The sequence below is a fragment of the Haliaeetus albicilla genome, chromosome 13, assembly GCF_947461875.1.
Source record: "Haliaeetus albicilla chromosome 13, bHalAlb1.1, whole genome shotgun sequence".
Lineage (NCBI taxonomy): Eukaryota > Metazoa > Chordata > Aves > Accipitriformes > Accipitridae > Haliaeetus > Haliaeetus albicilla.
Genome location: NC_091495.1, coordinates 18378229 through 18394584, shown reverse-complemented (window position 1 = coordinate 18394584; position 16356 = coordinate 18378229). Strand labels below are relative to the sequence as shown.

At 43.8% G+C, this 16356-nt stretch overlaps 1 protein-coding gene and 1 long non-coding RNA gene across 5 annotated transcripts in view; one reads left to right on the top strand and one right to left on the bottom strand.

Moving 5' to 3' along the window:
• The window catches only part of TTC7A (tetratricopeptide repeat domain 7A), a 183307-nt gene that overhangs the window by 10112 nt on the left and 156839 nt on the right, over positions 1-16356 (bottom strand). Inside the window, exon 20 of one of the 4 annotated variants that reach the window (XM_069800323.1) lies at positions 8464-8601. The exons of the other annotated variants lie outside the window; for them this stretch is intronic. Coding sequence (XP_069656424.1) covers positions 8464-8601 — 138 coding nt within the window. The remainder of the gene's footprint in view (positions 1-8463; positions 8602-16356) is intronic. 4 annotated transcript variants of the gene reach the window in all.
• Positions 6695-15533, top strand: LOC138688606 (uncharacterized). Its single transcript, XR_011327491.1, has 2 exons — positions 6695-7026; positions 14107-15533. It is a non-coding gene; the product is annotated as an uncharacterized lncRNA (long non-coding RNA).

The following is a 16356-nucleotide window of genomic DNA, read 5'->3' as shown; positions in this document are numbered from 1 at the left end:
GAAGGAACAGCACTGGAGGGGGGGAACTGGCAAGTGCTGGGAAAAGCAAAAACCTGAGTTTGCGTCACGATTTGTAGCACTTGTGCACTGCCTGTGGGTTTCAGCTCAGTAGGTTCAACCTGGAGATTTCAGCTCTGGTACTGCAGGCACCAAAGGCAGCCTAGCAGCAGACTGCTGCTTAAACTCCACTGCAGCGCCTTTGTGTGCAGGTGAGAGAAGAAATGAGACTGCAAGGAGGTATCAGGAGAGACAGACTAGCTGAGCATGAAGACAGAGACATCTTAAGCCCACCACAGGCCTGGGCACATGGATAAGCTTTACCAACCATACCAAGCTAGCTTTGGCAGGGAGAGAAGAAAAGCAAAAGAAAGAAAAGATCAAAAGTGGTGAAGCCCTTGAAGAGAGGAACATCCCCTTCCTTAGCTTGCCAACATGTTTTTCAAGGCAGTGTATAATTGCAAAGGCACCATCTTGCCCAGGCCCCTCTGTGAGGCCAAGGCAAGCCCCCCTGCAGAAGGGAAGCACTGTGGCATGCTCCACACTGCCCTCTGCCCAGGTTTGCTGTCCCTATTTGAGTTCATCAAATGTTAGCAGGGATGTTTGTACCGTGTTTGAAGCTTAAATGCGATAAAACATTTATTGACATAAAAAGCAAACCCTAAGGCAGCATTTCAAACTAGGAGGCTCTGATCTCTTCATAGGGAGGCTCATACAAGCCTAGGGAGAATGAAGAGTTTTTATGCCTTGTTGGACTGTCATCACTTAAGCTTCGTTCAAAGCAGAATTGTTTGCTGCATGCTGAATATTCTCTAGATAGTTCTTCTTTGCTGAGACATACATGGAGATGAAGCTGCAAGCAAGGAAACCTAACAGGATGCCTCGACCACATGTTTGAGACTAACTAAATGCAGTATTTGTTTCACACTCTCTTTTCCTAGGGAAGGCAAGATTTCTCCCAGCCCTGATCTTAGCAGTTGTCATAGTAATGTTGCAGTAGAGCGCACTGTAGCTTCAAGTAGGACTCAAGCTCATGGTGTTGTCTGTAAAAACATGCACTAAGAGAAGGTCCCAAACTAATAATAAGTAGTAATTTAGAATACATAATTTATAATTTAAGGTCCCAATTGTGTTATGCTCTGTACCTGCTTCCCTGGCAGAAAGCTTTGTTGAAATTAGTGAGATTCAGCCTAGATATAACCAATTATTTCAAAATATGTGCAGAATTGAGACTGATCAGCATCAGCAATGAGAGAAAAGGCATGCAACATATATGCAGGATGCTGAAAAGCAGCAGGTAACCTGCTGGCTAAAGCACTTGACTAGAAAGCCTGCTGTGCTTCATTGGCTGGTAATGCATTTCACATTGAATAATCTGCCATTACTCAGGAACAATTCAGAGAGCAGGGACAGGGTCAAGGGAGAAGCTTTGGGAGGCAGAAGTCCTGGGTTTAAGTGTTCTCAGGCTGAGAAGGGTTGAGAACTTGCCTCTCGTGCCCAGGGGGTGCATGCTAACTTTTAGCAAATATTTTTAAGAAGTCAGGGCAGCAGTTAAGCACCCCCATCACCCCCAGAGGGGGAAACAGCTCTCTGCCTCTATTTTCATAGTATGCAGCTGCCTATGTTCTGTTGCACATAGCAAGACGTTGCTGCATATAGCTGGGGAATGTCTAGGCTTAAGACTTGGACACCCAATTAATCTGAGTGCCCACAGTGTGCTGTGGCTGATGAACAGGGAATTTCTGTCTGCTTGGGTTTCCTCCAGTGCCAATGCTGGATCCTCCCCAATTTTTAATGCACTGCTTTGCAACAAAGCAGGGGCTGATGTGCACATTTCCCATGCATGTTATCTTTGCCTTTCTGTACAGAGTAAATCTTGTTTGAATGTGTGATTCATGAACAGGTTCTCCTAGATAACAGCTTCAGCTCTGCCGAGGGTCTCTGTGAACCTCAGTCCCACAGAACTAATTGCCAGAGCAAGCGCCGCATTTAGTATGTCTCTGAGGAAGGGTGTAGTGCAGCGAAGACTCGGCTGACAGAAGCACATAGCATACCAATGTAGATTACAGCAGATATCTTCTGAAAGGGGAGCCGAGATATTTAAAAAATCTTAATTTGCTTAGTTTTCCACTACTGGCACTCTCTGTGATAGCATGTTATTAATGACATCCTCCGCACAACTACAGCCAGAGCCTCAAAGTGCAATATCGCAGCTGAGCGCTAAGCTAGCTGAGCTGCTGGTAAACACAGAGCAAGCTGGGCAGGAACACACTGCTGTGATCCAGCCAATGCCTCTGGCTTCTGCTCAGGTGCCTCTGATCCCGCAAGGAGCGTGTTTCCTTATTGTCTCTTAACATAAAATCTCTCATAAATCATGAGCCTCCATGCACGAAACAATTTTCCTGAATTACAGATAGCATTTTCTGTTACATGCTCAAAAGAGAATGAATGAAGAAACTCACTGAGAAGATAATTGATGACTTTTGATAAATACTGCAGATAACATTAGTATAAACGGAAGCTCCAGTGACACTGGAGAGCTATGATGTTTTCATGTTTCCCATTTGTTTGGCAAGAAGGGACTTCTGCTTCCTTCTCTTGACTGTGCCAGCTCAGTGTATTGGGACAGCTTGCTGAAAATCTGGAAGTCTTGCTAGTTCCCACACCCCCTGTTTGTGCAGCTGCATCTTATGTACCAGGAGGCAACATATTCTGTTATTTTGCTACACACTATTTTATATACTATATTACTATAGTCTATCACTCTGTCCTGTCTTTGGTGTGGTAACAGGCAGCCTAAATAGTACAGAATTGTAGCTAATTATAACTGGTTTCCTTGTTTGTGAAAAACGGTGTTTGAAGGTTGAAGTATAAAGGGGATAGCCTTTCCACCTCTTCTCCCTTCTGACAGTTCCCTGAGCACTTTCTCAAATCCCATTTATGAGTTCAGCTGTAGACCAACTGGAGTACTACAATTTCTAGGCTTTAATTTGATCTCAGAGCAAAGCACAGCATGAGGACAATACTGATTAGTAGAGCTGCAGTGGTATCTTGAGGGCTGTGCATGGGAAACCACAACTAAAGCTAGTAATCTTCTGGAAGATCAGGTTGGAGCTCAGTGGAGAGGCATCTGCTGCAGGGAGAGATCAGGCCAAGGACAATGTCTTTAGCACTGGATGCAAGTTTTATTCTCCAGAGACAACTGAACCACCCGAGGAACTCGAGGGGTTTAAGAAATGTATCAGGTTCTTGTACGGTGTTACACACACTTTAGAGAAGGGATCAGAGAAGAGCTGGGGAGTTTTGTCTTTCAGGAATTTATTTTGGTTTCTAAAGTTACGTAAACAGAGCCTGAATAATGTGGTAATGAGCACCTCAGGGACATGGAGAATAACTTACTGCAACAGAGGAACGCAAGTGACTGGCACAGATAAACAGGAGCTACAGATCCCCTGGAAACCACGATAATCCACCTCTGAGAAGCAGAGCACCAGCCCTCTCACTAATGCACTGAAATGTCTGTGCTGCACAGTGGATCAGATTTGCTTGTTCCAATCACCCCAAACACCCCAGCAGGTCAGGTCTCTTGCTGATGAGGGAAATGTGCAGTTCCCCCAGGAAAGGAAGTGGCCACTCACAGCGTGCAAGCGATGGCTTTGGTGTCAGAGAATCACTTATCACCTTGTTTGTGATGGCTCCACTGTCTCCTCTGGATGGAGGAAGGAAGCCTGCCAACTGCAGAGGAAGAGAGCAGGCAACAAACCTGCAAAACAACTCTGTCAGCTCCTAAATGGTGCTCAGTAACCGTGATCCCACTGCACAGCCAGGGATTTGCTCCCATGACTGGGCTACTGAAGCTCCCAGCTAACTAGTGGCTTTGCAAGGAGGATGGCAGTGGGGGAGGAGGGTTTCTGCAGCAAACAGAAATGAGGAGAACAAAACGTTTGCAATTCCTTGGACGGTGAGTGAGCTGACACACAAACTTATTAATGTGAGCATCCAAAATGCTCACTTCTCCTGTGGGAGCCAGTGACTAGAGGCAAAGACAAGTTCTCTCCCTCAAGCTCAGCTGCTTCAACACAAAAATTTGAGTTAAGAGGCTGCTCTAAGGATTGCTTTTCCCCAAGGAGAGCTTAGAGCAGTTATTTGGGGATATCTGAAGTACAGGAACATTCCTGGGATTCTGCAATAAGCCTCAGAGTTGGGAAAACAGAATGCTAACCAGCCATGGTTTGAAGGAGGCTACCAAGCCATCTTCAAAAGCCAAATGTTGCTTTAGCGTTGTCCTGCTTGGCGGAGCTGCAAAAAGGTGCCAGACAGGCATAACATCCATTGGGAGAGCTTCTCTTAGGGCCAGATTAGAATTAGTCTTGATCGCTCTCTCCTCCCCAGCCCATAACCCACCTATGCGGGACTTGCAGAGTGCCACTGCTGTACCGACAGGCAGAAAGCAGCTGTCCTGATTACACTCAGCCCAACTGGGGATGCTTCCTGCAACCGCAGCCTTATGCACAACAACCGTGCGATCACTTGACAGGGACCGTGCGATCACTTGACGGGGAATTCCAGTGGAGAGCACCATCCCACAGGAGGCTGTGCTGATGGTCCACCATCAAGTGTTGCACTCCTGACATGCCATTTTTGGGAGGAGGTGTAACTAGCTATGTCACCCTGCAGAGCAGGCTGAAAATAGGACTGCACTCACTGTGCCATGTGGCTCAGTGGTATGTCAGGACATGTATTTTTAGGAAATTCCTCCTTTGGGCAGAAAGGGTGAAGTACTTGGCCTGGTTTGCAGGCTGCTGGCTTTGCCCAGATCTTTCATACTAGAGTGTGGGAGCATGTTAGCCACCAGTCAGTCTGTGGATGCCCTTAGTGCCTCGATACAGTGCCAGTCCTAGTTACCTATTGATCAGGATGGTTGTGGAAGGGTGTTAAGATGGCTGGTCTGCTGCTGTGCTTTGTTTCTCTCTTTGCTGGTGCTTTTCAGAGAGGGAACTGACCTCCAACAGAGCAGGGATGGAGAAAAAAGTAAGGAAGATCAATGTCTTGGGAAGAATATGTTCTCTGAGGAGCAGCAATAAAAATGTACCTTGCAGAATGAATGTTGAGGGGAACAGGGAGCTCAGAGAAGATAGCTCATGCAGAGGAGGGGGGGAGAGAGAAAGAAGGAAAAGCACACGTTAAGTCGGGGATTTAAATAAGCTCCTGGAGAAGCAAAGAGGAATCTGACTTGGTGAGGTACTTTTTGAGTGCAGCATAATGAAAAAATGCAGTACATCTCTGTGCCCAGCAAGTTACTGATGCATAAAAAGTGCTGTGACTTGTCTGACTCCAGGATAAGGACAAGGTAAGGCAGCAGCGGACCCAGAATCAAATTCTTCTCTCTGACAGACACTTGCTGGCTTCTTTTCCCCAGAATATCATTCCTATCAGGCAGCCTGTGTTCAGCTCCAGCATCTGGGCTGTGATTTTTTGGCAGCTGCACAAAATCTCTGCTCTTAAATCCAACCTGCCAGTCTCATGTCTGCTCCCACAGACCTCGCCTGTTAGCAAATGTTTCAAAATCACACTGCCAGGCACAGCACATCATTCTGCAATCCTACCTCAGGCAAAAACCCTCATTCAAGGACTCCTTTTAACTTCATTGGGCTGCAGGAGGGAAAGGCTAGAGGACAGGCCTCTGGATTACAGGCAGAAATATTCATTTAGGTCATAGTTTGCACTGCATTCTTTTCAGCACTAATGTAAACCAGCTATTTTTTCCCCTGAATTATCTGAATAATACTACCTTGTCTGTGACATTTTAAGAAGCTTTCTTTTGAGACATGTTCCGTGCTATAGCTGTGCAGTAAGAGAATTTGTGAACTTTGTTCACCAGAATGTGTTCATGCGAAGTCATTCTTCCTTTCTTTACAAATTCTTCCTTTCCCTTCTCTTGCTTCTTAGCAGTCCCAGATGAGCAATGCCACCAGTGATGTGTATATACTGTATGTTGCTTCATTGCTGAAACAATTCATTAGTAATCAAAATGCTGAAATACAGCTTGCTCATCAATCCTGGATAAGAGATCTATCCACAGAAATAACTGCAATTTTTAATTCTGTATGGGGAGAAAGGACTTAAACTTCCACATAACTCATCTGTTACAGTATTTCACAATCATCTGACTTTCCCCAAAATGAACCTAGGCAATGAGGCTGTGTTTTTGGTGCAAAGGACAGTATCTCTTGGAGATGGTCTAAGCTACTTGATTATGGTATCTCTAAAATTGCAAACAAAAGAGACAATCAGTGCTTTTTGATGTGGACATCTGTCAGCAGAGAAACAACTGCTAATTGTCATGTAATAACCACACCAGACACTTCCATAGCAGTCATCCTTCTGGAAGTCAAGCATGAAAAAAACTGTTACTGGTCCAAGCATCAAGCATATTTTGTCCAGATCTGGCTGCATTTCTGTAACTGTTTAAAAGTCCAAAGTGATATGAAGCTTTTTTATAGATGGATGCTTGAGATCAAAGTATTTAGCCAAAATATAGCAGTCAGTAATTGTTTTTTTTGGAGTGTGATCAAGGTATTTAGCTTTATACTATAATATTTGCATTTTAGTTTTAAAAGCAATGTAGGTATACTGAGAAAAGGTGCTGATATTCTCACATAAATACAAGCACATGGGATTTGTAGAGAATTGGTTCAGCAGTGGAACTATCTAGTTGCACTTCACCATTCAGAGAAGTCCTGGCTCATACATAAGGACCATAGGAACTGTCAGTTTGGCAGGTACATGGCTCTACATGAGCTCTGAACAACGTTAAAGCGGTACAGTGCTGTCTAAAACCATGTGTGGGGAGGAAAAGCTAATTCTCTTTCTATGAAGGAATTGACTCTAGACAGCCTGCCATCTATAGAGACCATACATCTGATTTCCTAAAGCATCTGCATACCTCCTTTGCAGGAATGGGCTCATCAGCCCCTCACTTAATTGAAGAGAATGGAAAAAATAGCTGCAACTCTCCAGAGACAGCAGGTAAGGGGATGACTTCTAATGACTAGTAACCTAAACCAGATTTGAATTGACCGAAAACTTCTGCAGAGTATCTCTTGTTTAGATGGCACCAGAGCTGCCTGCACTACAGACCAGTTATTTTTCTGGTTACATAGTTTGGCAGTAGTCTAATGACAGATACTGTATTTGGAGAAGGGAAAAATGAATTTTCTTGAGAACTGCCAGAGGAAAAATATTGGATCATCAGGAAAGGGGGTAAAATCAATCTCTCATGATTTTCAGCAAACCAGTGAAAAAACTCAACTGCCTAAAAATAATGAACTAGGTAACTCCTGCAATCACACACAGAAACATACATATAAGATACATTTTAGTGCTGCCCACAGACCTAAGCAAAAAAAAATTAAATCGCAAACACTGTGAAGTCTTTTTAATTCATATGGAGTGAAGAGGACATTTACAGAGCAGTACAACCCCTAGCATTGCATCCATTCCCAAGTCTAGCAAAGCCCTTTCACTTTAATGGGGTTGGTCTGCCTTTGTGCTAGGAGGAACGGGATGGGTACATTAAATGAACGAGCCTGCATCTCTCGAGATGCCCAGGGAAGCAGCAATGTGGAAAAGACCGACTGTTTAGCAGCATGACATGAGTTCAGTGCTCATGTCTGGGGAGCACTGGAGACAGCAAGCGAGGGAGAGGGGCATCTTCAGTTGTTGTGTCAAACCCTCAACAAAGCACATGCTCCAGCAGCAGCCCCTGATGGGGTGATACACTTGTAAAACATTTACATTTTCAGCAGGATGTTTCCAATTAAGCTCAATTGGTTTGCACACCTGCTGGGAGTGACTGCTCAGCACCTCATCTCCCTTTCCTGCTTGAGCACAAAGAGGATGCAACTGTCTAGGCTGTGCAGGTTTTACAGCCCTTTTGGGAAACTGGGGGACCGACAGGGCTTTGTGTAGTTTCCCGACTGTAGGGCATCATGATTGATGCTGATAATAAACCCCTCAGGACTGAGGAAAGTACCCGTACAGATCCTGACTATGATCAGATCAACGGGGAAAGGATGGTATTGAAGCATGCTATGGTTAGTAGTGCAAGGCAGAACAGCCAGCTGTCACTTACTAAACACTTTTTAGCCCGTCTGTGGAGCATAGCCTGACTTGAATATTTTAAGAACGGGTTTTATTGGTACTGTGTTACATTATCTAAAGTATTTATGGTTTTGCCCGGAAAGGTCTAAGACAACCAAAACTTCAGAGAAAACTGCTGAAATTGTGTGGACAGCCAGCATTACTTCTGGTTTTGTGACTGCTGTCCTAGGCTCCCTTTCTGCATCTTTAGGGAGCCAGCACTTGTCAGCAAGATGCAAGTCATGCCTCAAAAGAATACTTGAATGTATTGGCCTTGTTGTTCTGCGGCGTTGCCCCGCTGTGAAATGAGAAAAATGCACTTACTGTCCTGTGGCAGCAGGTCAGCATCCCAAATGTTCTCCCCTCCAACAAGGTCACTGGGTCAAAATAATTCTGTTTTGGATTGTACAGGACAGTCTCCTGGGTAATGCGCTTCACAGCAATGCTTGGGGGGGACACGCCCTTGAATGCAAGGCAGTCAATGAGATTTATAATTACCGTGTTTTATAACCTCGTTCATTCAGGCAGGGAACGATGCTGCTGAAGAGATCTCAAACAAGAGAAATTATGTACCTGCAGCTACATAAATAGTTGCTGTTAATATGATTTGAAACCTGGATGGCAGAAGGCACTCTTTTGTCCACTGTGCTGTTCAGTGTAGCACAAAAAATGCACAGACTTGTTTTAAACTCAGGCAGCAGTAGGGCATAAAACTCCCATCTTCAGCTACCCTCTCCCAGAGAAGGGGATGTAAAATCCACTCTGTATCACTGAAATCTTCTGACTGCATTAAGCAAGGTCTTGGCTCAAGGCCAGGTCCCAGCTGTCCCTGTAGTGATAATGACCGCTCTCCCTCGGGGTGCTGAGCACTGGCAGAATCTAGCTGCATTTTCACACACGCACACATGTAAATTGTCTGAACATGGTGGTGTTAATGCTTCTGGGATGACAAACCAAACCTATAGATGTCTCAAGAACAGCAAGCTCCATGCAGAATGTGGTTTATTTTCAGAAAAGCCCAGAGGTAAAAAAAATAAAATCTCCTGGTATGGTTTGTCTGATGCTTTGTTTTTGAGTGTCCTTGATGCATAACAGCATGCTATCATCTCTAAAGATTAAAAACAATCCCTTCTTATTGCTCTGCTGGGCATTTTCAAAGAAATTCATGCACAGATGAAAACAGATAAAACCAATGCCCAATGGCTCTGCAGAGATCCTGGGCCTCTAGTTTCAGGTAGTCTGGAGACAATTTTAAACGAACATGGACCTCTTAAATCCTTGGCTACAGCTCCGGTGAGGACATGTTGGCAAAACTTGTAGCTTTAATGGGGTGAGGCTGGTTGAGGATTTTCAACATCATCTCCATTTTGTGGCTTTTACAGTATAGCTTAACTAGAATCTAGAGCTTATCATGTGCAATACTGGATTTTTACTATTTTTTAAACTGGAGCTTCAAGTACAATAATAACACCTTTGTTCAGGCTTGGTTTAAACAAAAATTCAGAGTAGCTAGGTTGGTTTTCATGATGCTAAGGTCTGGGTTTTTTGATGGACTAAGGCATGGGTGGAGAAAGTCACCCTCCTATCTATCATCAATGCAGGACTGGGGCCCAAAATGACAGAACTAAACGCAGTACAAACTGAGAGAGCCTCAGGCACTGAGGAAGGAACAGTTCAGCTCGATTCAGTTAACATATCTTTTGCTTTTACCCACTTGGCTTTATTGTTCAGAGAATCTGGCCCAGTATGCGAATGAAATCCCTCCCCCAGCCCCTGTTCTGCTTCCAGCCTTTGCTGCTGGCTAGCTCTGATGGACAGCTGCAGGAGTTTCTTAAGAACAAATTTATGTGACACTACTGCACTTAAGAAAGTCTGAAAGTAGGCTTTTTTCTTTTTCTTCACTCCTGCTTAAGCACTAGCTTTGCTCAGGCTGAAAAATACTCTGCAAAGGTATACCTGAGGGTTTGGTTTTTAAGGCTGGGCAAACTCGTTCACAAAATCACTTGCAAGGCAAAGTAACTCCAGAACTAGCATAAGATGCTTGCGCCAAACACATGATGCAAGTGTTGATTTAGGGGTGCTGATGGTATGGAGGATAACAGGGAAAACATTGAATACAAAACCATGCTCTGTTGCTGATAAACAGCCCCACAATGCAGAGTATTGCAATGCATAGGAAGGAAGCCACAGCAGGTCACGTTCAGATTGTACCTGCTGCAGTTTCATTCAATTTTTTAAAAATCCCTCTTTTATTTTTAAATTAACTTTATGTCTGCTACGCATTGCCCATCTGCTTTACTGCAGTTGAAATTTGTTTGCTCTTAAGTCTGTATGCTGGCTGGGTGTTGAAACTGCCCTCAAGTTTTTGGCCACTAGTATCTAAAAAAATCCTCACATGGCCCTCCCCCACCCTCTTTAAGGCATTAAGACTTGTTGCTTATCAAATACTTTGTCCTTGTTAACCTTGGCCATCCCCTATCCTTTGTTGGGAGGCCAGGGCTGCTGACCACAACTGCTGTTAGTTGGTTACTTGTGGTGTAAGAGCACTAGCAGCAGCACTTGAGATGTACAATATCGCAGAAACCCAGTTGCTTTCAAGGCCTTCTTTGCCTGTTCTCCTTCGGATGGGGATTACTGGAAGCACAGTGACTTGGTTTGGGATAGTTAGTTCTATCTCTTCCCTGGTTTACCTCTTGAAGTGCTGATTTCTCAATATCCTGGAGGAGCTGTGGAAGCATCAGGTTCTTGTGTTGCATGCAGTAAGTGAGGAACAGTAATGTCCAAGCACAGTTACTTAGGCTTGTCAAAGCTGTATGTAGCAGTGCTAGCCACCTGGGGAAGGGGGTGGCATCCACACATACACAGGTGCTTCCCTACCCCCCTTCCTTGAGAACAACAAATCCTATCTAACATCTGAAGCCAAGGTAGTGTTAAAGGTACAGTATAGGTTTTTCCTCCTTGCCCCAAGCACTGGGATATGCTATCATACATACCTAAAAGCCATTATAATTCCTTTTAATTTGAAAGGTTTCACTTTTCACCATGAGCTCTGTGGCATCTGAGTAAGGGAAGTATCTTCTAAAGGGAGCTCTCCTCTAATAGGATACACAGAGAAACAGTCCCTCTGGCTCTTCTCAAACTGTGACAGGCTCTACGACCACTGAGATGGAAAAAGTTTGCAAGTCATCTAGTTCAAAGTATGCAAAAATAGCAGGTCTGCACTTCCAACAAGGCTGCTCTTCTGTCCCTGTTTGATGCCAGCTTGTGAGAGTGAAACTGAGTAGTGCAAGACTATCAAGATTTAATCCACTTACAGTATTTCAGTTGTATGAATTTGATTTGAAAGGATTTGTGCTACATGTATATATCATGACTTGTCATAGCTGCCTGCATTGACTCTACATTATGTGAGCATTCTTATTCCAGAGACTAGCTACATTATTAAAATCACTTAGTACAGCTGACCAAACTAAAAATAAATTTATAAAAAATAGGCTGCCTTTTGGCTCAAGGATCTCACATATATGCCATTTTTACTTTGTGATGCTGCTATTTTTGATGCTGCTATTTTATATTTGCTGCTTTGGGGAAGCTGATTTAAAACAATGGGTTACTTTCAAACCATTTCCTTTGATTGTTCTTCATTCATTACTCAAAGTAAGAGATTACTTAAAAACGGTATATGCTTCCAGTCTGTCTGATTTGCTGTGTCAGCCAGCAAATAATATGTAATAGAGAATATCTGAGAGAACGCAAAATCTACGAGCTGAGAAAGTCTTCCAACCACTGGTGAATATGGTGATATTCAAAGAAAAATAATTAAAGCTGCAGAAATGTGAAATTAACACTTATCTCAAATAATTATTTATCATTAGTGAAAAGCAGTTCTGAACTTTCAGGGTTGCTTGTTTGACCTATTTGTGGTATTCTAGGAACAACAGCAAGGAATCCTAAACTGAGGGTTTCTGCTCCTGAAGCCTGGAAATCTCTAGGGCTTGTGGGTTTTATCAGTCTCTCTCTACATTTATTTACTTTTCTTGCTTTCAAGGCAAGACACTTTTCAGGCAAACAGGATACCAAATGGTCCATGAACCTGGTGCCTAAGATACTGCAGGCAATTTTGCTTTTAATGTGCATGAAATATGTGCAGAATCTCTTACTCTCACTGAAGTCACAAGGAGAACTGGTATCTGCTTGTACTGCAGGCCTGTCCTGAACTATCCTCATGTATGTAATCTCAGTTTGGAAAAGATTTAAACGCTGTGGGGTTTGGCTATATGTTAACAAGTCTATAAGCTCTCCTACAACATCAAGCTTTAAACCTCACAATGCAAGTACGGGTTCATACATGACTTTAGAAATGCTTTACTATGGCATTTGTTTAATTTGACCTAGCTTCATTTGTCAGTTTTAGTCACTCCTGTGCTCTGCTGAGCTGCAAGTGACAGCCTCAAAGAGAAAATACCACTGCCTGCCAATCTATCTGGCTCAAAAATTACTATAACTAGAAGTTCAGAAATTCTAGAGATTTTGTTTAGATGCAAGGGGATAATACTGCTCTCTTATTAAAAAACATACAATCCCATAGAAGTGCCAAACTTGCTCGCCATTAGCTGCTTTGGGGAATACTGCCCCAGGGAATATTTACAGAAGGACGAAGCTAACCTTTCTCCTTGTTTAAAAAAAAATAATCACAATCTCAGAGCTGCTTGAGAATTTATTTTAAATGCAATTCATAGTTCATCCTTCGCTACCAATTAGGTTTGGCCGGGTTGGTATGTTATGCGTAAATGTGCTGCACAAGTGCTGTATTTCAGCTGTACGCTGCCTCTTTAGTGCTGGTTCATGTCATGTTCAATGCAGGTGTTAAGGTCTGCAATACATAGATTGGCTTGACAGGTTGCAGAGAAGGGGGAGCTGTTGCTTGTAACACAAGTAGAGACAGAGACCACAAGGATAAGTTTACACTGAATGGCAATGGTGTTTGCCGTGCTAATAAATGGAGTGGCAGCTTTTCATGACCGCCAGGGTTAACAGCCCCAGATACATGAGAGCCAAAGCACGGGCAGTGGTTTCCCAGTGGCTCTCCATTTCAGGTATCCTGCATTGCCCTCACTCAGCCTCCTGCTCTACTTGCTTCAGGATCACTAACAGCTTACAAACAAGGCTTCACTCTTTCAACAAATTAGACTCCTCCTGCCCTGGTCTGGCTAGTTCTGCAAGGAAAGTCCTCCTGAGAATCTGGTTTTTCATTTTCTTACTCCACTTTACCCTGGGGCACAGCCCACTTACCAAATGGCACTGGGGACCTGTCCCCTTTCCAAAGCACCAGATCCCAACCAGAAGAGATTGCTCAAGGGGCACAGGAGATGCTTGTTCCATCTAGTGTTTCATAACCAAATTTGAGCCTGTTAAACCAGCTGACACTACATTTTTCGTAGCTCGGAGGTAGACAAATGTGTGTGTGTACACACATACAGGTGCGTTTACTTCCCTGCTGTAGGCCACAGAGGATGCCAGAACCCTTCCAGCAGCTTGCCTGTTTACAAACAATCACTGAAAGCACAAAATCATGAGGTCACACGAGGGTCCCTCCCACCAAAGGTGTCTTACTCCAACAGCTTTCCAATGACTAGTGATTTCCCAATGGGCCTAACTTTATCAAATTTCTCTGCTTTTGTTCATCTTGCCTTGGGCAATACCATTCCTTACTGTCTACAATGCAGAAAAAAACCCTGAACACTGTGTGGCTTTCTGTACAAAGGGCACTGTGGGTTACTGAAAAATTCAGTGTTGATACCAAAATCTCAGTGTAACTCAGAGATGGCAGCTCTGTATTTTATTTAAGCATTGACCAAACATAATCTTTTACTTATTCTGAGTGTAAAAGTCTTACTTGCTGTAAGTGATCATTATGCGTGATTTGCTTCCAGCCCTTAATGATGCAGGTCTTTCTTGTTATTTCAGTGCCCAGTCTCCCTGGAGCTTTAAGAGGAACTGCATTTGCTGAACAGTGACATCTTTCACCTGGGATGGAATAACCCCATGAAACTGTTCAGGCTGGATGCCAACTGGGAACAAGCCCCTCTGCAGAAAAGGACTTGGGGATGCTGGTGAACAACTGAGCACAAGTCAGCAGGGCACCCATGCAGTGCTGAAGAGTAATGGCATACTGTGCTGCATTAGGTAGTGCATCACAGCAGACTGAGGTTAATTATTTCCTTCTATTTGTATAGATCTGGAGTGCTGTCACTAGTTTTCGGTTCCCCAGTACCAGAAAGACAATTACAAACTGCAGAAGGATAGGCAGAGGGCCACCAAGATGGCTGGAGGGACCATGATATTATGAAGAGTCAGAGAGGAGCATTTATTCAGCCTCTCCCTCTCCAGGCTAAGGAGGTATCCGACTGCCACCTCCAGCTACCTAAGGGGTGACTGGGAAAAAGACAGGACTAAACTTTTCTCCGAGGTGCTCAGTTGCAACAGATTAAGGTGCAGCAAGGGAAATTCTGGTTGATCTGCTATTAAGAAAAAATTCTTCATAAGGGGTGGCGCAGCATCAGAACATGGGCCCAGGGAGGTGATGGAATATCTGTCCTTGGAAGTCCTCAGTGCTCAGCTGGACACAGCCCTGAGGAACCTGCTCTGTATTTGAAGTTGCCCTGCTGTGAGCAGGAGGTGGGACCAGATGACCTCCAGAGGAAAAGTCCTTTCTCACCTAAATTCTTCGATGATTCTAACGTGCCTCATGACATGTGTGCTAAGATATTAAGCACACTTAATATATCATCACTGGTGTCAGGTATCATCAACACTTTTGTCAGCTGGAACACTGCCAAACTGACTCAAATACTGTACATCTTGTCTAAATGCAATTAAAGAGGCACATGGCAGTTTCTCTGTACCTCAATTAGCCTTGTACCATGCATGTTGACATTCCAAATTAGCTGACCTGGAGGCCTGTTCCCCACTCAATTCAGAGCTTATATTGAGCTTGCCTGGTTTGCTGTAAAACTTACTAAGGCTCACAAAGTAAGGCCCTCCTTCAGACTCACATTAACCATGATTTGGATTTGGGGGGAATCAAAGCAAAGCTCACACAGTACAAACCTAATGAATCAAACCCTGAAAGATTAATGTTCTCGAATAAAGCAGCAAACCTCACAGAGAGCTCCACAGAACTGCCTCTTCTTCTATTGCTTTGCTCTTAGGATGTCAGAGGAGCAGCGGGCAGTGACATCTCTCGCACACTGGCATCTATTTTTGTAATGCTAAGTGCTAGCTCTTATCACCCCTGTAATCCTGTTTGGGAAGGTCTGCTACAGCATTTTACATTCTTATCTTTGTTTAGTCAATGCTGGCAAATAAAAGCATAAACAAATATCTCCACTGTACAGCTTGGCTGAGATGCTGCCATTTGTGTTCCAGTTTATTCTTATTTGCAGTCTCTTATGCTGGTGACAATCTTGGAAAGCAGATACAGCCCAGTAAGTGATGCAACTGTAAAACTGATGTTTTTATGAGCCTACTCTTTGTATTAAAATGAATGCTGAACAGGTGAACACAAGCAATGAGAGAACTGGGCTAAATATGAAAACGTCATAATTGCTCTGGAACAAGTCAATGTAATTTCACCCCATTTCCTGCCTTAGGCCATGCACTAGGAGATAACTCAGCTGCCTCACGTGACTAATTTAAAGAGGTATGTGATCTGTACAAACATAGGCACCCACTTTAATTGCACAGTCTCCCTCTATCTTCAGGAGAAGAACAGAGGCAGACTCTTCCACAAGGCAATGCAGAGCAGGAGCCTAACAAAAGGCGCTCTGCACCAACCTTGGAGAAGTCCTTCTCTCCAGGCAACAGGTGGAGAGAGTGACCAACTCATCTACTTAAGCTGAAGGCTGAGAATTAGGCAATGTGAATTTTCACCTACAACTTAAAAGCACTGAAAATGGAATTGCCACCTCAGACTCTCAGAGGCAAAGAGGAAGTATAAAAGCCCATTGTTTTATTTCTTACAAAGCTGATGGCTATTAAGTAAAGCATGACAAAAATTACTACCCACCCAACTTCCAAAAATACTACTAATGAGGACTGATTTAGGCAAACTTTATATCCGACAATGCCAGTGAACTGCAGGACTCCAGAGACCAACTGCAAGACAGAGATGCTCAAGCCTGTTTCTGATTAAGCAGTTCCCAGTTCGCATGCTGC